This window comes from Sebastes fasciatus, chromosome 17 (genome assembly GCF_043250625.1).
Source record: "Sebastes fasciatus isolate fSebFas1 chromosome 17, fSebFas1.pri, whole genome shotgun sequence".
In the NCBI taxonomy this organism is placed as follows: Eukaryota; Metazoa; Chordata; class Actinopteri; order Perciformes; family Sebastidae; genus Sebastes; species Sebastes fasciatus.
In genome coordinates, this window is record NC_133811.1 from 13,395,740 (window position 1) to 13,418,056 (window position 22,317).

Below are 22,317 nucleotides of genomic sequence, written 5' to 3' on the forward strand. Positions count from 1 at the left end.
TTGATAGAGTAGGTCAAAAGAGTAAGAGGATATGCATGTGGACAAAATGTCCACTACAGAGGACACATGTGAATGGGCTGGGTCTCAGGAGGATATGGCGAGTCAACACAGTGGGGAAACAACTGGGGGATTATTTCACTTTCTACGGCACACGAGTGTGTACAAACGTTATCAACTACATTTCTACATCAGAGTTTTGTGTTAAAATGTTTAGGAAATAAGCATAGTGTATTACAGAACAGTTGTGGGATTTTTTTTTATTTCCTTTGGAGGGGAAGCATAAAACTGGAATCATTTGAATAGAATAGGATAGAAAGCTTTATTGTCATTGTATTAAATACAACGAGATTCACATTTGCCACTTCTGGTCAGTGCTTTAAAACAAACACTTGACAAGACTAAACGACGCAGATAAAACATATAACAGGTAAAACACACACAGTGTATAAAGCAAATAAAACAGGTAAAGTAGATGGAATAAATAAATATAAACTGAAGTGTTACACTAGAAGTATAAAATATAAAAATAGATGTAATTTAAACAGAGGTAATTGCACTTGTACAATAGGTAGGGTAGATGTAATAAATAAAATGTAAACAAAGGTAGTTGTATATTGCATCAAGGATATATTGCACAGACAAATGTATCATTTGACATACCTGGCAACATTTGCATCAAATTTGTTTTGCGCTTCTCTCTTTGCATCCCTGTTGCAGCAGTGTCACTTACTTTATTCATTATAACAAATAGATAAATACAGCTGTTAAGAAGCTCTCTCTTCGGGAGCACGTGTATGCACCTTAAAGTCGTATTCTCATAGTACTCATTTTTAGAAGAACGGGTTTACCGGAGTCCCCTGAATGCAGCATGGCGGTCTGACGTCAGTGGGACGTAAGAAGAATCCGGGTGCACGATGACAGCTCACCATGGTGACGACAGTTCCAGAAAATAAGCTCACAGTTATTATGCCTCTGCGCTCGTGAGTTCTTGTTTTGCAACAAGATCTTTGTGTCTTCATCCAATCACATCACAAGTAGCTCTAATAGCTACTTGAAGTATGCAAATTATAGGCCATTAGAAAAGCTTACATCAGGGTGGGTCTACAGTACTTTCTTTCTTTTTTTATTTGCACATTTTTAAAACTGCAAAAAATACAGTCAATAAAAAAAAACATGAAATGTGTCAAGAGAGGTCAAGAAGCCACAGGCTTATAGAAAGAGAAAAAAAACAATAACAAAAAAGGAAGAAAGATCTAAACTACCATCATATCAAAAGATAATTAGACATCATGAATTAAATGTGATGATAATTTCCTTTTAAAATGTTAAAGGGAGATTTGTTAAGTATTTAATACTCTTATCAAAATGGGATTGGGCAAATATACTTGCTTTATGCAAATGTCTATATATATTTATTAATGGAAATCAATTAACAACACAAAACAATGACAAACATTGTCCAGAAACCCTCACAGGTACTGCATTTAGCATACAAAATATGCTCAAATCATAACATGATGCCAGTATCTTCACTCAGCCTGCTAAAACCTCCAAAAGATCAATTGTGTTTAAGAAATTAGTGATGTTAAAATTAATTTTGACAACCCTAATAATCATATTTATTCATTTATTTATTGTCAAACTAAAACTAAATGTCTGTCTTTATATATTCACAAAAATATATCTATGTGTAGACCATATATTTTAAATGGATACCAGTGTCATAGAACGATAAAGTTAGACGCTTCTGTTCCTGAAGATGATTTGCTGGTTTGAACATGCTTTCTCTTGGGATGGCATCTAAACACAGGGGAAATTAAGGCAAAGATAGAGACAAAGATTGATTTATATATGTTTATATGTAAGCCTATATTATTTTATCTGTACTCTTTTTGTATTATTTGCAATGAACTGACTAACACACAAGAATTGTTATCCAAGTGATCTGAACTGACCAGCATCATTGCAGCGCTGAGCGTGCACATGGGAGAAGTTTGCCTTCAGGGCTTTCTGCCAGAGAGGGTTCATTTTAAGCCAAACCACAATCTGTTCCTAAACTTAACCAAATAGGTTTGTTGCCTAAATTTAATGAGATATCTGTCAGAAAAAGGGAAACTTCTCCCACATGCTTTGAGCTTCCTGTGAGATCAGACAAGGATCTCCCAAATGAGAAGGCCTGAAATGCTGTTTTTACTATAATGTATATCTCCCTCTAGTGTTCATTCCTTTACCTGCAACAAATCTGTCCATCAAATGTGCCATGTAGATATCTTTAGTTATAGAAAAAATGAAAATAACTTACTACAACTGCTCAGGCGCTACTAATACAACTTAATATGTGTTCTAGTGACTTTATATCTTCTTTATAATGTCTAAATGCAGATACAGTAAACAGAAAGAGGGGGCGTGACACCAATATACAAGAAGGTTTTTATTGATGTGGTATCAATACAATCAAGTACTGTAGATTTTGTATAAGCAGACAAACATTTTCAATCAAAAAGAGTGCATTTTATACCCATATTCTATTGCATAGAGTGCACGCAATAGCCTTGTATGACAAAAAAAAATCCTATAAGTTGATACATACGCAAATAGAAAATAAAAGTCAACAAATAATCCTTCACAAACAACTCTAGAATGCTAACTACATGTTGTAAATGCTCATCAATGCTGTTAAATACCATTTATACGTTCTAGGCTTCGGTGGTCGGTTTTGGCATCCCTATTAAATTATCATAAATGTATAAATACATCTTCATTAATTTCATGTGCAAATGGGAATGGCCTTTTGTATTTACTGAAACTAAAACAAACAAATATCCCTTAAGAACCGAAGCAAGGCTTTTTTTTAAAAACTTTTTTTTTTTTTAAAAGAAAAACAGAAAACACTTCAAAGCGATTTGTGATCGAGACGGTACATGGATCTTGCTTGTTAAATGATTTGCATAAATTTGCAAAACTCTGCAAGCAAGTGACGTTGTGTATGAAAACATAAGGACAGAGAGTTATAGTAACTCACATCACCATTTCATATGTCCAAAAATAGAAGGCGACAAAGGCAACATACAGTACATAACGAGCCTCGGACGGTCTTAGACTCACATAGCAGTTGTAGATGTGTTCGTGTTAGGAGATGGAAAAGGGCAAGAGCAAGTGCATTGTTTGCATTACATAGATTTAAAATACTGATGAGGCCTTATCCTAGCACTGCTTCTCCACAAGTGTTGCATAGTGACACAGCATGGTAGATGATTTACACAAACTATTGTAAATCAGTCAAACAGTATACATTCATTCTGATTGCAAAGCTCAATATTTGGCACAATCCTCCTGTACATTGACATTCCTCCATCACGGTGTAAGGTAGTCCTAAATTCAGTGTAATGATAGGCGGCAGAAGTAAAGGCACGGAGTCTGTAATAGAAGCTACACTTTTCTCCTCTCTTCTGTAACTGCAACCATTGATAAAAGATCGTGTACACTTCACCAGAATATCGTTTTTGTTCATGACTTGGTACATAAGAATTATCGCACACCATTATGCCTCTCATTGGACCAAAATAGTTAAAAGTGTTCAGAGTTAACTATAGGGCTGTCCCAAAATAAAAAATGTTGGGCTTCGAAGCTTCGGTTTAGTATTATTCGAAGCTTCAGTTTAGTATTATTCGAAGGTTCTCGACATGTTCTTCTGTCTCTCTGTCTCCATTAGCACTGTTTCAGTGCCCGGGACAGCGCTCTACACATAAGAAACCGCAATATCCGTGTGAGAATAACTAATAATAATGAATGATAAGTAAGGGATAATGTACAGCGAGCCGGTCATTGTTGTGAAAGAAACCCCGACAGGGCGATGCCGCATCTCTCATCGCCCTGAAGGTGATTCTTTCACAACAATGACCGGATAGCTCTGTACATTATCCCGCTTATTACACGGCTACTTAGTTAAGAAATCAATAATTTGACACAAAAAACGGTCCTCCAGAGTCTGACATCAGAACAACGCTATAAAGAAATAACAGACCATAGAACGCCTGTGATTGGCCAGAATCGAGTATTCAACAATGCTGTGTAATAACTAATAATAATGAATGTTAAATATGAATAATGTTATGGGATTATTCCTTATTTCATGGGCTATTTTGGGATTTATGTGAGGGATAATGTGCAGCAAGCCATTCATTGTTGTGAAAGAAACCCCCGACAGGGCCATGTGCCGCGCCGCTATAAAGAAATAACAGACTGTAGAACGCCGCGATTGACCGATCAGAATCGAGTATTCAACAAAGCCGTGTAATAAACATTATTATAATATACTTATATATATAAACAAAAAAACAAATCATTCAAATACGGATTTGGAGGTCGATTTCCATGGCAACGGTCGAAGCTTCGAAGCATTCGGGTCAGCCTTAGTGTTAACTAGTAATTTATGTTTAGTAAATGTCTTCTTATCTCATTATGTCAATTTCATGTCCCATAATCTACTCGTTACATTCACCTATTTCATAATGTGTTCCCTTACTTTGCAAAGACACCATTGAAGTGTGTGAATTTTTCTTTTATTATTATTTATTTAAGGGCCTTTATTGCCTTTGCCAAGGACTCAGCCTACATGGGGTGCACACTCTACCGGGTGAGCAAAAACCCCAAGCAGGCTGAAAGATTTTGAACTCAGATCACTTTGTGGAACATTAACAGGAATGTAAGCTCTTCTTAGGGTTTTGTAACTTCACTCAAGTTTGTTATTATCCTCGCTGAAGTGTTCATGACCGGAATGCCAGAGGGGACAATGTGAACTACCCACACACATACACACACACATATATTGACACAGCGACAGACAGAAGGGTACACCTACTAGAACACACACACACACACACACACACACACACACACACACACACACACACACACACACACACAGCATGTATCTTTAATGCCTCATCCAACAGAAATGAGTAAATACACCACTCTCACCTCTGGCCCACCACCTCTCCCAGAAATCTGGCAGCGGCTTGTTAAATGTTACACAACCTGTATTTCACAACCTGTGGGCCTCAGTCAGTCCCTTTACTTATTCATGGAGTAAATGCAGATTGATTCTCATTTCCGGCTGGATACTTTTGACATTATGCGGCTCTGAAACATCTTGTCCTTGTAGCCACGGATGTTGATTTAAGCTAAACAATAATGCTGCTATCTTAGATGCAATGCTTTGGAAAATACACTATTTATATTCACAAATGAATTAGAATTGCTCTCATTTGCGCATTGCAACAAGTCACATAGAAACTGGCATTGAAGGAAGAAGTGGATGTGTTTTGTTTGTCATCCCTATTTTTCTTTAACAGTCACAGCATCATGTGGTCAGAGTGGGGCTTTCATAGTACGGCAGTACAGATCGCTCACGTGGACTGTTAATGTGATACTGATTTATTAATAGGTAGTAACCATTAGAGAGCAGTGATGTCATGGTCAGAGTGTTTGAAGGAGAGGCCTGCGACACGGTGCAGTGCAAATGGGAAAAATGGGATCGATACAAGAAAACGGGACATTGATCCAGCTAGAGTTGTGTATTCTGTTGAGTCTGTCCATTTGCAGTTGCTCTCAGTATCTGTTCTATGGCATGTAAACATTGACTTAATTGACATCCTTAATTAACATTGTCCTGAAAGTAAATAAAAAAAAAAAGGGCAATTTAAATTGAATAATTCTAATACTGTGAGGTCATAATTACTCTTGGATTGTATTTCTTGGGTTGCGTTTCTGGACAGTTTAATAAATTATAAGAAAGATAAAGATTAAATGGTCGCCTAATAAATTCAGAAAGAAGCAGAGAAATAAGCACCCTACAGATGCCAACTAATTGTCAAAATATATATATATATCTCACTCTTAAAAACAAAGATCCCATTAATAATTTCAATTGTTTAGCGTACCAAAACAAAAGAAACGTGAAAAGTAATGGTGTTACAGCACAAAATGCCTTGTTTCGCTATTGTTTGTCTATATTTTCTATGTTGTATAGTTGCTCTTTATGTCAGTAATGCCATTCGCGGTTTAAATAAGAACACAAGGGGGGACGTGACTGCAGCCAGAGGAGCCAATCACCCCCCAGGGTCTGGTGATGTCAGAGCATGTGGGCAGGATGTGCAGTCACATGGGAAGGTCTGTTACTAGCACATTACAAAGTAAGGCACTTAATAGTCTGAATCCGATAAACAACGACAACAATTATGACAAGGACCAAATAATAACAATAAAATTATGACAATATAATAATTAAAATAATATAAGCTAAAAAACACCAACATAAAATACAACCCAAAAACACACATTTGAAGGACACAAAGAGCACAGTATGAAATTCCTTCCCCTGCCTGTTAAAACTTTCCATATTTCATTCACAAAGTTTTTTTCTTTCACTGATGTTGCTGAGACGGATAAAGATGATGGCAATACTATTGAGAATCCTGTGGGTTTTGTGTTTCTGTTATGGCTGCAGGTATTTTCGGTTTAGGGCTGCTCTGAGGGTGCCAATACAGGAACATGAATGAAAGGAGAGGGTTATGTGGGACAAAGCAGGAATCCTGAGAAGGAGGAGTGGATGTACTCGGTAGAATAGAGGCCATTCGCCTGATCCGAGGGCATCTGGACCCATACCTGGTCACCCTCCTTCAGCTCTAGGACAGCACTACCAGACGCCTGGTCCATGTAGCCCTTCTTGTATTCGTCATAGGTGTAAGTGGCCGGCACATTGTTCTTGTACAGTGCCACCCACAGGCTAGTTCCCTTTACATGCATGTGGTACGCAAAGTAGTAGACACCGGATAAAGGAGCGGTGAACATGCCGGTAGCAGTGCTGTAGGCGTTTTGCCCGTTGTACAGGGTCCTGTCAAATTTGATTGGCATGGCGGAGGGGGGGAACGGTGTGGTGAGGATGGCTGTGAAGGCCGGAGCCACCGAGGCGGAGAGTGGGACTTGACTGTATGCAGGCCCTTTCCTGTCCCCTGGTACTTCATCCCCTTCCAGCTGTGAATCTGTTGGCCCTGCAACAACTGTTTGGCCATTTCCTGGAGGACCGGGGGGACCGGGAAGACCAGGAGCGCCGTGGTTACCATTAAGCCCAGAAGGGCCTGGTTTCCCTGGAGGACCCTGGGGACCTATAGTTCCCTTCTCTCCCAACTTACCCAGTCCTGGAATCCCTGGAAATCCGGATTCACCCTTCAGGCCAGGGACACCCTGTGGCCCCATGGGACCCATGGGCCCCTGTAGACCAGGAATGCCTGACTGGCCCCTGGGGCCTGGGGTCCCTATAAACCCTGTCTCCCCTTTAGGCCCTGAAGCACCTGTTAGCCCTGGATTGCCAGGTAGGCCAATAAACCCTGCCTCACCTTTGGGTCCAGGTTTTCCAAAAGGACCGTTAGGCCCAGGGATGCCTTTCTCGCCAGGGATGCCAGGTTTTCCAAATGATCCACTGGGGCCTTGGTCGCCTCTGAGGCCAGGCAGTCCTGGAGGGCCCTGGGGCCCCAGCTCTCCCTTCTGTCCAGGCATTCCATGTTTTCCAGGTAGTCCCATTGGGCCTTGAAGTCCTGGTGGTCCTGATTGTCCATCAAGACCTGATTCCCCAATTGGGCCCACCATTCCTGGCTCTCCTTTGTCCCCTGGGAGACCAGGCAACCCACCATAGCCCTTATCTCCTTTTGGCCCACTCAGACCAGGTTTTCCATAGCCAGGAGTCCCAGGAAATCCAGGAGAACCCCTTTGCCCTGGCTCACCTTTAGGACCTAGTGAACCTGGTCCTCCAGGCAGTCCATCTAGCCCAGGCTTACCTAACCCAACTGGCCCCGGCAGACCTTGTAGACCTGGAGCCCCATCCTCTCCTGATTCTCCTCTTTCCCCTGAGAGTCCTTGATCACCTTTAAGACCAGGCAGTCCAGGCAAACCTTTTAGTCCCGGTTTGCCTATACCTGGAAGTCCAGGTGGGCCTGAACCGCCTTTCAGCCCAGGAGGACCCCTTATACCTGTAGGCCCTGGCTTCCCGTTTCCATTCTCGCCCCTAATTCCACGTTCACCTGGTGGGCCAGAAAGACCCTTTAATCCCGGTTCACCCCGAGACCCAGAGGGGCCTCTGATGCCTGGAAGTCCTGGTTTCCCATTCAGAGACAGGCCAGCTGGGCCAGGGAGGCCGGGCTGCCCTGAAGAACCTCTGGAACCTGGTTCACCACGAGGGCCAACCTCGCCGTTAAGCCCTGGCATCCCCTTTGGTCCAATCTTTCCTGGGAGACCTGGAAGTCCAGGCTTACCGATTCCTGGAAATCCAGGAGGCCCCTGAGGGCCTTGCTGGCCATTGAGACCCGGCTTGCCCAGTCCAGGTTTTCCTGGAAGTCCTCCTGGTCCAGAAGGGCCTCTTGGTCCTGGTTTCCCTTGGGGGCCTGGTTCTCCCTTCACTTCCATCATGGGTGGCATATCTAGAAAAAGAGAAGGTTGTGTTGTTAGTTTTGAGCAAAACAAAAACAAATCTTTCAAATTGCTGAAGGTCAAAGATATACAGTATTAAAAAGACTAGAATTCCTACTTACACTGCATCCCACAGAAAATTTGATAAGCCACTGAAGTTTATAGTCAATATAGAGACTAAATGTAGCAGCGGCACTAAAGACAGAAGATATAAAAATACAACAGGGGGTGTCTGAGTACATGTCCACTGTCAAGGAAGTACAACAATGCAGTGCAGAAGGAATCAATCATGAATTGAGTAGCTACTAGGACTGGGCAATATGACGATGTATATCATCATCCTTTCTATCGCGACATAGGCTAGACCTATATTTATTACTGTTGTGTATTTCATATAGACTATTTATTTATTGAATTACCAGCAAACATGCTATATATTGTGATATGTATCGTTATCGAGATATGAAGGGCCTATATCATGATAGAGGATTTTGGCCCTATCGCCCAGCCCAGTCGTAGTAGTTACATAGAAGAAGGATCTGTCACATAACGTCAGAGGGGATCTAGTCTGTTGGAGAGAGTCCACTGATCACTTTAATATCTTTTTGTGATCTGATGACCTTTTCCATCCATCGAAGACATGGTAATCTTTCTGACTATTTAGGTCATTAATTCTTTTTAAAGGTGCAGTGTGTAGGAATAGGTGGCATATAGTGGTGTGGTTGCAGATTGCAACCAACTGAGTACCCCTCCGCTTACCCTCCTTACACTACTTTAGGAGCAACAGATGTCAGACGGCGGCTGGCGGTACCATGGTTTTGCACTCTGCAGCTCATGTTACCACAGTTTCACAAGCATGTCGGAGAACTACGGCGGCCTTCAAGTACCGTAAAAACGCAAAAGGCTCTCTCTAGAGCCAGTGTTTGGCTGTGCTATTGTAGAAACATGGCGGAGCAACATGGCGGACTCCGTTCGGAAGAGGACCTGCTCCCTGTGTAGATATGAAGGTCCCATTCTAAGCTAACAAAAACACAATGATTTTAAGCTTCAAGTGATTACACACTAATGAAAATATAGTTATGAATATTATATTCCATTTCTGCAAAATATATTCCCCGAAATGTTACGCAACTGGTCCTTTAACTGCTTATTCAGTATCATGAAGGGCTAAAGCCTATCCAAGCTCAGACTGATCGGAATCCATATATAAAAAAGTTCAGCCGTTGTTATATAATAGTACAGTTTGACAGGAATTCACTTCTCTGTTTTCCAGCTGACTGGCTTGAGAGTGTCTGTAAAATGCAAATTGTTTGATTGTGTAGCAAAGAGGAAACTAGACTGAAGAAGTATGCCACATGTCATAAACTGTCTCATTATTCTTTTCTGAGCAGTGTGAAGCAGAACAGGCCACGCAGAGCAGAAACACAAGCTTCATCTGCAGAATAGCCCAATCGCAAAATGTCAGCTGGTTTTCTGTTCCACTTCCTCAGCTCAGCAACAACCTCGCCTGTACTGTAGGTCAGATGGCCAGAGGGCAGCTCAAGTTGTATTCTTTTCATAAGAAAGCACAAATGACAAGAATCCATATTTTAAAATGTCTGTTTTGGATCTCTGTCAAATAAACTTGCAATGTATCAAAGCATCAGCCTCTGCTTCAGCCAGCCTATGCTACTGAAAGCAAAGATGCAGTTGTGAAGACAATCCAAGCCAGTTTATTTATTTTGTAGGCTGAATAATTTCCCCTCATGTTTTAACCACATCCAAAGAAAGCTTTGTGTGACGCATGGCCTCTAAAACCTGGGATCTGTCAATACACCTGCAGCTAAACAGCAATCTTTCCCCTTCCTTTTAACAAGCATGCAAGGGAATTCAAATTGGGATTCCCATTACATCCCCTAATGTAACCATAGACCACTACTTCCCCCTGCTGGCACTTAATGAGAATGCAGCCTTTTTAAAATCAGTATTAGAAATCTAACACCAGCAGCCGCCTCCTGATGCCACAGGTCTGCTGATGCCAATCTCTTCAGACTTGCCTTCCCCTTTTTATTTCCTGGTCAGCCCCATTATATTAAAAATATTTTCTTTAATTTTATTCTTATCTTTTTCTGTCTGTATTAAAGAGTTTCTGCTTGTTTTTTTATTCTTTATTTTATTCTACAGCATGTAAAGCAGGTTTGAGAACTTTGAAAAACGCTATATAAATATTGTGTATTATTATTACTATTAGTATTATTAAATAAGCTTAATGATGCTCAACAGCCCACGGGTCATGTACGTGGTGGATGTTCCTATGTTCAGCATACATGCGATAGGCCTGCAATGCATCATGTAGTTTGAGGAGAAATATTCTGGAAAGTTCAAGAAAACACACACACATTGTATATATGAAGAGATATCATATGTCCTCAAAAATCATTACAACTTCTGCAGTGGTTTAAATATAAATACATTAAAGACCATTACACAGAGGCCTTTCAATGGATGGGTGCAAAACTGACTTCAACTAACTTTAAAGTGACAGAAATATACGTCCAAAACCGCAAGATCGACTCTAAATTGACTCGAGTGACGTTACTCATGCCCACCTTAGCTTTTTATCTAACTTATCTAATAGAAACCATATACCTGTTTTAGAAGAGTTTATTAAATTTTGTGACTGAATCAATGAATGTGTTCAAATTTTGCTCGCTCATCTTGCGCTTCTGTCGGTTCAGCGTCCTCAACCTGGCAACTCGCTTGAGCTTCGAATCTGGGCTTCGAAATCTTCGAAACTCTCTCCAATATTTTGGATTTGGCCTGTAGTGCCCATTTAAAATGCTCTCTGTCAGAGTTACATATTGTTCTTTTAAAGCAAAATGCCAATTTTAACAATGAAGGTTTTATTTTTGTGGTTGTGGCCATTATCGTTTATGCTAACATTTAAACTTTAATAATTAGGTATTGCATTTTAATACGTATAAAAGTTAACACCCAATCATTGGATTGTAAAAGATTATGCTTACTGTTGGACTTCCAGATTTAGCTTTGACCTATTTACCACACTGTACAGGTTTTGTACAGTAGTGAGATTTCAGGTGTGCTCACAAAAGAAATAGAATAATTTATATAATATATCTAGACTTGAGGATTGTCTATATCAGCAAAGGTGCCAGCCGAAACATTGTGTTAAGGTGTGTAATGAGCATTATAGCCTCAGCTTTGTTTGTTTAGCTCCACTGTAGTCCTCCTCAATATATCACCCAGAGAGAGGAAATAAGGTGCTTCACACTTGAGAGGATATAATGGCTTCTTCATTACTTGTTGCGATGCTCTCCAGGAGTCAAAGCCTAAGGTTGTGCTTTCAAATACATTTGAAGTGACAGAGTTGAGACACTTATTGAACTCTGCTCTTGTAAGAGCAAACCTGCCAGGAGTACCCAGGCAAGCTTGAGGGCAGTACTCCTGTCCAGCTCAGATTGATACACAACCTACAGCTCATGTGAATGCACAAGAAAAGATATATACATGACTGGTAGCCTTTTTCTACATTAAATATCTTGCATTGAAACATTTGACAAGTTTGTTATATAGTCTTTTTATCTTTGTTTTTACCTGAACATCTATTATTACTGATTATCACTGACCTACAGAAAGGACTCTTCATGATATTAAACTCAATATGCATATATATATATATATATGTGTGTATATAAGTTGTGACATTTTGTAGCCGTGGTCTACTTTGTTTGATTTGTTTAGTACTATGCCATGTATGTTGGCATGTTGCCATGTATAACAGACCGTTGCTATGTATAACGGACCGTTGCTATGTATAACAGACCGTTGCTATGGGCGCAGTTCTGATGTCGGACTCTAGTGGACCGCTTTTGTGTCAAATTATTGATTTCTTAAGTAAATAGCTGTATAATAAACCGGATAATGTGCAGCCCTTCAGTGCGATGCAAGACCCCTCCGCTTTGCGTCGGCATCATCCTGTCGGGGTTTATTTCACAACAATGACCGGCTCGCTGTACATTATCCCTTACATACTGTATATTCTATATAACATCATGGGAATTATTTTCTACATTTCTGTGTAGTTGGCTGCATTTGCAAATTCTAATACTACATCTGATACAGTAGATCGTATGATAAGTATAGTAGAATAGATTAGAATAGAATTCCTTCATTTATTGTCATTGCACAGAGTACAACGAAATTAAACAGCAATCCTGACTGTGCATAAACATCTATTAAACATACAAATAAAGAGGAGTAAAAAATATATATATATATATACTATAAATAGAAAATATGTATTTGCTTGACCTATAAAAGCAATAAAATATTGCTGCTGTTGCTGATTCATGTTGGCGCTATATACGAGTAATAAATAAATACAGGAATAAATATGTACAAAGAAATAAACTAAGGTGCAGTTGGAATGTAGATATCTGTAGTTCTATATATATACAGTACAAAGGGTGCAGTTGAAATGTAAAAACATAATAAGCTGTAAAGACGTCTTGTAGTGCAATATTGTAGGCAGACAGTCTGAAGCGTCTGCCAGAGGGCAGTGGGTCAAACAGATGGTGTCCACGGTGGGACGGGTCTTTTATTATGTTGGAAGTGGTAGTATATGGATGATTGATAACTGATAAATTGATACATTTATTTATTTATTTTATTTTCGTAGCTTTGTTTGATGTGTTTCTTGTTATTTTTTTTTATTATTTGTGAAGTACTTTGTAACCCTGTTTCGAAAGGTGCTGTATAAATAAAGTTTTTATCATTATCATGAAGTTCTTCCAATGGTGATGCAATGTGGACATGTGACCATTGAGTGGCAGTAGAGGCATTGTATTCATGTGAGCCACATGGAGCATTAGTCTCACTGCTCCAAATCTAATTCTTGTTTCTACCACACTCTGAAATCCCATTTATAGAAAGCATAACTTCTTTTAGCAAATCTTTGATGTTTCTGTGAGGGGATTTAAATGCAACATTTCAACACTGAATTTCCACTGAATCCAACTTCTGGAGTCTGTCTGTGTCCAACATCACATTACGGCACTGAAATGAAAATGTGCCCCTCATTTGCTTTGAAGAAGGGGCCTCTGTTAACACAAGGCATGTCGCATATGATCCAGAACTTGTATTTGTAGTTAGAGTCAAATTTGATAATGATGGCAATGACAGCATGCACATTTTTTCAGGATGAGTATCACCCCCCCCTCCCTGTCCCAGTTCCCCTTGCCTGAGCCTTTTATATAATCTATTTTTATTTCCTTCACACTCTCTCCTCTGAAGAATATGTGATAAACAGTGGGGTAACTGCATCCAGATGGCAGGAGGAACAACTGGCCCAGTGGAGCTCAGCAAACAGTGGGCAATCAGGCCTCCATTAGGCCCCAACTGAGGAGCTGCCAAGTACTGCTGGACCCGCCGGGCGAGGAGACACACACTTCAGTCAGTGAGCCCTTTAACTGCCTGGAGAGAGACACTAAACCAGTGACTTTAGTGCACAAGTCTGTCCTGGGAGGGTCTCCGCATCAGTCACATCTTTGACTGTGATGTTTGGAGACTTCTTTTGTTCCTTAGAAGTTGTTTTAATGTGTATTGTTTCTGTTCTTTACTGTGTAGTTTTTGACTTGTGCATATTATACACATCATGCTTACTTTGCCTCAGATAGTTGGAAAAAGTTACTTAGATACTAGGGGTGGAAAAAAATTGAAACAGCACAGTATCGCGATATTTTGCGTGGCAATATTGTATGGATACATGGACATGAAGTATTGATCTTTTACTATATTGTTGTAGCGGACTCAGTCTTAAAGCTAGAGTGAAGATACTGTCATATGAAACTAGAAAACATAAGGAATCCATTGGTAACAACCATGTCATGTTAGCTTGTCAGGAAGAACGCTAAATAACGGCAAAGAAAAACTGGCATGGCCATTTTCAAAGGGAACCCTTGACCTCTGATCTCAAGATATGTGAATGAAAACTCTGAGATGAACAGAAGGAAAATTGTACCTTATTAGATAAAACCCATGTTGACAAACTGTATAATTTGCAGTTGAAAAAAGGTAACAAATCGTAATATATCATATATATTGCATATTGCTAAATGTTTAAAATCGTAATAAGATTGTATCCTGACTTAAGTATCGCGATAATATCGTATCGTTGGACTCTGGTGATTCCCACCCGTATTAGAAACTGTAAAGGAGGTACACTGTTTGCTTTAGTATAGTTTGGATATTTGTGTATGCTTGAATTAATATCAGCGACACAGAGACTTGTCAAAGAGCCTTCTATGTTGCTAATTTGCAGTTTCTTATATTCAAAATGGCCTTACAGAGGAGTGTATCTCAATAATAAAGGGTTAAATCATACTGAATCAGTTCAAAATGACCCAGTGGGACCCAGTGAACTGAAAACACACTGTGAAAGGGTTAAAGTTATAAGACGAAAACACGGACAACTCCCAGACCGGACAACGCCGAGGTGGCGACCTGTCAATCACAAGGTAGCCATGTCCTAAAGCATCCCCTGCTTTATGGTCTATTTGACTCTAAATGGGACCATCATTTTACTAAATGAACATCATGCTGTATTGAAGAAGACTTGAAAGTAGCAATTGAGACCATAAACTCATGTTTACAATGTTTACTGAAGAGATAAATCAAGTGAGAAGTAGGCTCATTTTCTCATAGACTTCTATACAATCAGACTTCTTTTTGCAACCAGAGGAGTCGCCCCCTGCTGGATATTAGAAAGAATGCAAGTTTAAGGCACTTCAGCATTGGCTTCACTTCTCAGAAGCAGAGGTCGCCCACTGAGAGTGAGACTTAAAAGTAAAAGAGACACATATACAGTGTACTACACCCACAAGGATTACTCACCAACATAATGTCCCTTGCCTTCTCTGAATGGGGGTCCAATAGGCCCCTTCATCATGGGCTGCAAGTACTTCATGTGGGGCATGGGGGGGTAACCTCCAGCGAGAGCACGCGCCCCCAGCATCAGTAGCACACAGACGGGAGCCAACAGCATGGTCAACAGCATCCCCGGCTTCAGGTGTCACACACAAAGAACTGGAGGAAAAAACAGAAGAGGAAAGAGGATAATATTTGTTAATATGCTCAAAAATATGATATATATATTTTTATCTCGGAGGTTACAAGTATTCAAGGAGAAATATCAGTGTAATATTTCTTTTACTTCTTGAAAACTATGACCTGCACAAGAGGATGATGGGATAAAGCAGAGGTGGGATTTACACCCACAGTTCTACTGAATTAAGGAACCATATGGGTGTAAATCTTTCCATTATGCTTGAGTGCATCTCAGCCTAATGTACTAGACACCGCACAACACCAAACATTTGTGGAAAAACACATAATTTGAAAAACAGTATCTACCCTTGTGAAACATGCATTTACTGTTTATGGGCTGAAATTAGTGAACCACTCTACTACAAGCAATTTGGAGTAGTGCACTGATATTAAATCTCTTTTGCTGTGAGGATTGGTTTTTAGTTTTATTAGTTTTCTGTCAAGCATAGTATGTCCTAGTTAAGCTATCCACAGACATTTTGGCCAAAGGAAGCCAAGGAAACATGTTTTCTTGCTTAGAAGTAGGGAAAGCATTTCCCTTTATTAATCCGTTTTTTTTATTTATTTAAATTTATTTATTTGAAGGTATTTATTTTGTATATTTTATTTTATTTAGATTTATATAATTTCATTTTTTATTTTTTATTTATTTATTTACTTACTTATTTTATTTTTAAAATCCCTTGATGTTGTGTACTTCTCCTCTATTGATTGTGGCACCCTTTCTGCATTACGCATGCATCAATAAAAAATGTTGAAACTAAAGAAGTAGGTAAAGCAGAGGATACAAATGCCTAAATATAAGTGGGCAAACGGTTGGCTAACATCTCCTAAAGCATACATCACTTTATATGCAGCTATACATTAAAGACAGACACTATCTCCAGTACTCAGAAAGGACAAGTTCAACCAGACTGGTGCCAAACATTTTACATGTCCAAACAAGAGGTGCAAACACGTACAAATATAACTGGTAAGCATATTGCTGATGTGTGTGGCTACTCTCAGCTGCTACACTGTCTGCGGTATGTAAGTATTTTGGTTGGGTTAATATTTGGCCTAGATGGCCCTCAGAACCTGTGGCAGGCCGATATGTTGATTTTAATTTACTTCAGGAAGAAATGACCACATCTCCCTTTGCCAAATATTTTCACAACCGTGGTCAGGTGCGTACAGGAAACCACCGGAGGATGGTTGATGTGTTTGCGTATCGTAAGTGAGCAACTGTAGGTGTCCAGGACCGGCTTTAGCTGGTGAAATGATGTGTGAAAATGGCATTAAATTTCCACTCGAACTCTCTCCCCTGAGCTGTTTTCGTCAGCTGTCTTTGGACTGATGACTGTCAGGAGATATTTTGTGATGATGTGGGATGAAAAACGTAATCTCAGGTTCAGCCTGCTCCTGTTTTGAATGCCAAAAAATGTCACGCTTATATCAGGCATGGTAATTGCTTGAGGATAAGAGAAAATGGTGCGTAGCTGCAAGTTTCTCTATATTAACCTGCCAGGAATTTTCTGACTTAAAGGAACAGTGTGTAACATTTTGGGGGATCTATTAGCAGGAATGGAATATAATATTCGTAACTATGTGTTCATTAGTGTTTAATCACCTGAAACAAAGAATCGAACACCTCGGGTTTTCATTAGCTTAGAATGAACCCTTCATATCTACATAGGGAGCGGGTCCTCTTCCCGGAGTCCACCATGTCGCTCAAACCAAACAATGGCTCTAGAGAGAGCCTTTCGCATTTTTACGTTACCTGAATTCTACCGTAGTTCTCCGACACGCTTGTGAAACTTCTGTAACGTGAGCCGCTGAGTGCAAAACCGTGGTACCGCCAGCCACCGTCTGACTTCCGTTGCTCCTAAAGTAATGTTACCATGGTAAGGATGGCCTATGAACGAGGCAAACGGCGCTACCACGGTTTTGCACCTGGTTGCTCACTTTACCGCAGTCTTACAATCCTACACACTGTACCTTTAATTAGACTAGAGCCGCAGTGCGGTACACACCGCAAAAACTAGGCCGACAGACGCTAACAGACGGCCGACCATCAACTCGGTGTGTCACACAGTATCATACACTTACAGGACTATACAGCAAAGTCACGCCAATAACAATGATAGGTGACATTTGGGAAACAAGAGACACAAGAGAGACACACTTCATCACTCTGACAAATGTAATTTCTGATTATCACCTTTACTTATAATATAAAGCAGCATTAAGTGCAACTCTTCAGTCCCAAAGGGGTGGAGGAGGCTGCTGCAGAAGCTCCCTAGCGCCTCATTCCTCTCCTCCTTTATTTCTCCTGCTTCATATAATACTCATCTTGTCATTGTGTGTGTGTGTGAAAGCTTGCTAGTCTCTGCAGATATGGACTCAGTTCACTCGGAAAGTTTACAACGAGGAGCGGCAGTTCCTCAAACGTGAGTTGACATTTTCTAATTTGAAAATGATCTGACATTTTCTAACTTGATAAATTATATCAAATTATGCACTGCACTTAATTGGAAGCAGGGATTGCAAGTAATCTGGGAGTCCGCCCATCAGACTTCAACTCGCACGTACTTAGTAAACGGTGTGTTCATTGCCGCCATATGTGTGTGCAGTGATGAGGTCTGTTTTACAGCTTCGCTTTCGCCGACGTCTGTGATTGTTTAGCAAACCGCTAGGTAGTCAAATTCCTGTTTTTACAGTCATTTACCAAAGTGTTTCTCTGGGTTTTGGAGGAAGTTTTTTGTCATTAGTCATAAGTGCGTGGGTGTCTGCGGCGTCTGTTTATGGTGGGGTTATGGCGGGTTGTTGCCAGAAAGAATCAAAAGATCGCCTCTCAAATGTTCACACCAAAGTTAATCTATGCGAAATGAAGAAAGCAAAGAAAAAGATGTTAAAGGAAATAAACATGAGAAAGAGAGAGCAGTATTTTGTAGGGCAGTGTTTGGTCGTTGGCCGACTTGCTGGCTGGCTGGCAGGGACGTTCGTCTGGTATGGGGGTCTGTGGTTTCGGTGCAGATGTAATTTAACAGGCGGCTCTGGATGCTCACCATTCTGCAGGCGTCAAACTCTCTCAAGAACCGGAGCGACACACACTCAAACCCAGAAGCCGAGCATGAACAGGGATCAGACACACAGCCAGGCGGCTCGCAGGCCTCCACAATCTGTTTATCAAATGTTTTTGTTCAAAAAGCTCTGCAGACGTTGTTAAAAAATCTCACGCAATCCTCTCTGGCTGGCCACCATGAGCCACTGCTGGACCGAGACCCGTACATGCTCTCGCACACAAGAACACCCACGTAACACGACACACTCTCTCGGTATGCATGAGAACACAATATAGCTCTGGTAAGTGGTTAGGCGAGTGTCTCGAAAATGCTCAAACTCATTAATTTCCCCCCGTTTTCACATAAACTCATTCCATTCAAAACAAACCAAAACAAACCCCGGGTTTGAGAGGTAATGGTGAATCAAAGCCTCAGTCATTAAACATGAGCGGCATCCAGAGTTACAGGGAAAAAGCCTCGTCTGGCAGGCCGAGTGACACTTTATATAAAACAGATTTAGCTGAAAAAAAGAAAATCACCACACACATTACGGTATCAGATCCAAAAATACACAAAGAAAGAAAGAAAGAGAGAGCAGAACAGAAACGTAGCATTAATGAGGAAGTAAGGGAGAGTCTGACCCTCGGGTGTAAAAGGGCACCGCCACCGCCAACTCCATCATGACATGTCTCATAGTCATCACTTTACTATTCCCGCTTCCAGACAGCTGTTAAATAACTGGGCTATGTCTGACATCCACATCCATGGACAGATTATAAGAAAACGGGCCCCTGGACAAAGACATGTAAAAGCCCCTCATCCCTCCTACATAACAAGACAAGACACCCAGACTGAAAGAGTCTCTCCCTGGCCGTTTTGTTTCTCTTTTTAGCTGTTTTGTGTCTCTCTCTGGTTGTTTGACGTCTCTTTGTAACTGTTTTGTGTCTCTTTCTGGTCGTTTTGCGTCTCTTTTTAGCTGTTTTGTGTCTCTCTCTGGTCGTTTTGTGTATCTTTCTGGTCGTTTTAGGTCTCTTTTTAGCTGTTTTGTGTCTCTTTTTAGCTGTTTTGGGTCTCTCTCCGGTTGTTTGGCGTCTCTTTGTAGCTGTTTTGTGTCTCTCTCTAGTCGTTTTGTGTCTCTTTCTGGTCGTTTTGCGTCTCTTTGTAGCTGTTTTATGTCTCTCTCTGGTCACTTTGCATCTGTTTGTAGCTGTTTTGCGTCTCTCTGGTTGTTGTGTGTCTCTTTGTGGCTGTCTTGTGTCTCTCTCTGGTTGTATTGCATCTGTTTGTATCTGTTTGTAACTGTTCTGTGTCTCTCTCTGGTCATTTTGCGTCTCTTTGAGGCTGTTTTGTGTCTCTCTCTGGTCGTTGTGTATCTCTTTGTAGCTGTTTTGTTTCTCTCTCTGGTCATTGTGTATCTCTTTGTAGCTGTTTTGTGTCTCTCTCTGGTCGTTGTGTATCTCTTTGAGGCTGTTTTGTGTCTCTCTCTGGTCGTTGTGTATCTCTTTGTAGCTGTTTTGTGTCTCTCTCTGGTCGTTGTGTATCTCTATGTAGCCGTTTTGTGTCTCTCTCTGGTCATTGTGTATCTCTTTGTAGCTGTTTTGTGTGTCTCTCTGCTCGTTTTGTGTCTCTTTGTAGCTGTTTTGTGTCTTTCTCGTTTTGCTTCTCTTTGTGACTGTTTTGTGTCTCTCTCTGGTCGTTGTGTGTCTCTTTGTGGTTGTTTTGCGTCTCACTGTGGTTATTTTGCATCTCCCTGTCGTCACTTAGCATTTCTTTGTAGTTGTTTTACGTTTTTGGTTATTTTGTATCTCTTTAGGGTTATTTTGCATCTCTTTTGGGTTATTTTTTATCTCTTTTGGGTTGTTTTGCGTCACTTTGTAGTCATTTAGTGTCTCTTTGTAGTTGTTTTGAGTCACTCTGAAGTCGTTGTTTTGCATCTCTTTCTTGCAGATGAACCCAATATCGGAACCCATCGGCTATAGGTCCGAGGACGGATAAGCCTCTGGCGGCAAGGGACTGTATTTCTAGGGGTTTCCAGTGTAGCCAGCGGATATCCGGGCCAAGACTTCCTTTTCTGTGCGCTGCTCATTGTTTACAGTCCGATTAGTAACTTGAGATTCAAGACTGGAGTTGGAGTTCAGAAACGACGTATAGGGCCGGATTGTTTCACAAGTAGCCAGGTAACAAGCTAATTTTAAACCAATAAAAAGCTAAATCATTGTCAGATGATAGCCCGTAGGTTCAGAGATTGCATTTCGGTCAATGCGTTTTTTTGCTCTCCATACGGACTCTTTACCTGCATTCAACCAAAGCCTGCTTGAAAGGCATTGGTCAATACTACTCAGACTACAAACAGAAACCAGAAGGCTTTCGATACCAAAATCTTGTCCCGTTGCCTCCAGATTCTGCATATGAATGCAGAATCTGTTTATAGAGATTGAGGTGAACCATACTCTCAGGTGCTACTGTTCAAAAACATCAGTATATTGTTCACACAGGATATGAAGGGAGGCTATCTGACTCCTGTCCAAAGCGTCCTGCCACAGCCGATCCAGATCTTTCTGAAAACTGTTTTAAATTGCTTTACTAATGTTACTGTATTTTATTGAAATGTTTCTGCGGCGTCAGTATGCGGTCCAGCTGTAATATGAAGGAACAAAGAAACAAAAACAAACACTGGATTGTATTCGGTTTGCAGATACTCAATATTAAAAGACTGATAAAGATCAGCAGCAAGAAGGCCTACAGGGCCCGCTCAAAAATCCATCCATGCCCACATCAAACACAAAGACACATGTTGGCAAGTGCACATAATAATGAACATAGACAGACATCCCACTTTCCCATATCCAGTACACCTCACAGATCTGACGCCAAACCACCTGGTAATCTGAGTCACGGACACAAACCATACCCGAAGCTTGCAGTCTCTCTCGCGAACATGCGTTGGATGCCATTTTGACAGAACTGAAACGTTAATCTGCGGAGGATTCGGGCCGCCAAAGCAGACTCAACAGCCTCCAAACCCAAACTCAGCAGCATCTCAAGTGGCCTGCTCAGACAGGCAGAAGAGACACAGACACCGCGGCGGAGTGCAAGCCAAGCACACTCTTCCCTAACTGCTCTGTGTCTACCCACTAATGAAATCAACAGCGCTGGGGAGGTGAGGTTGAAGGTGCTCTGCCTCCACTTCCCTTAAGCGATATACATGTGTGGATCCAGACTACCAGGCATTTCCTAAACCACGTGCCACAGAGAGATTATACTGTAGGTACACCAAGTGTGAGGATTCTGTGTCATGGAGGGAAGAGGAGGCGGTTGTTTTTGTGGTGAACATATGAGCCGCTCCTTGAGTGGAGGAATCATCACCTGAACATCATGTACCAGCTTTTACAAAAACACCAAATGGTTCAACATCAACCGAGGGCCATGATTGTTAGATGGTTTGGTTTACGACCACAGGTCTTGCAGAGAAGTGCACTTAAAACCCGACCGCATACTTTAGCTGATTCATCCAATTCTGACCCAACCACGACCATAACCATTCCTGACTGTTAAACCGAGAACCCACACGGGTGTTCAGCTTTTATTCAACCACAGCCACCTTCCTTTACCAAACCCTCTTCTTGTAAATTCAGCAAAGCGAATGTGAGAAACTTCCCTTTTTACAGCAAGAAGGAATTTCCAGCACTTGAGAGGAAGAAAGGCA

General features: G+C 40.9%; 1 protein-coding gene across 1 annotated transcript in view; it reads right to left on the reverse strand.

The window, feature by feature from the left end:
• Positions 1-2,418: 2,418 nt before the first annotated feature.
• The window catches only part of col8a2 (collagen, type VIII, alpha 2), a 56,506-nt gene continuing 36,607 nt past the window's right edge, over positions 2,419-22,317 (reverse strand). Inside the window, exons 2-4 of the mRNA XM_074613233.1 lie at positions 15,355-15,546; positions 4,898-8,474; positions 2,419-4,857 (exon numbers count right to left, since the gene is read on the reverse strand). Coding sequence (XP_074469334.1) covers positions 6,571-8,474; positions 15,355-15,517 — 2,067 coding nt within the window. The 5' untranslated portion in view covers positions 15,518-15,546 and the 3' untranslated portion in view covers positions 2,419-4,857; positions 4,898-6,570. The remainder of the gene's footprint in view (positions 4,858-4,897; positions 8,475-15,354; positions 15,547-22,317) is intronic.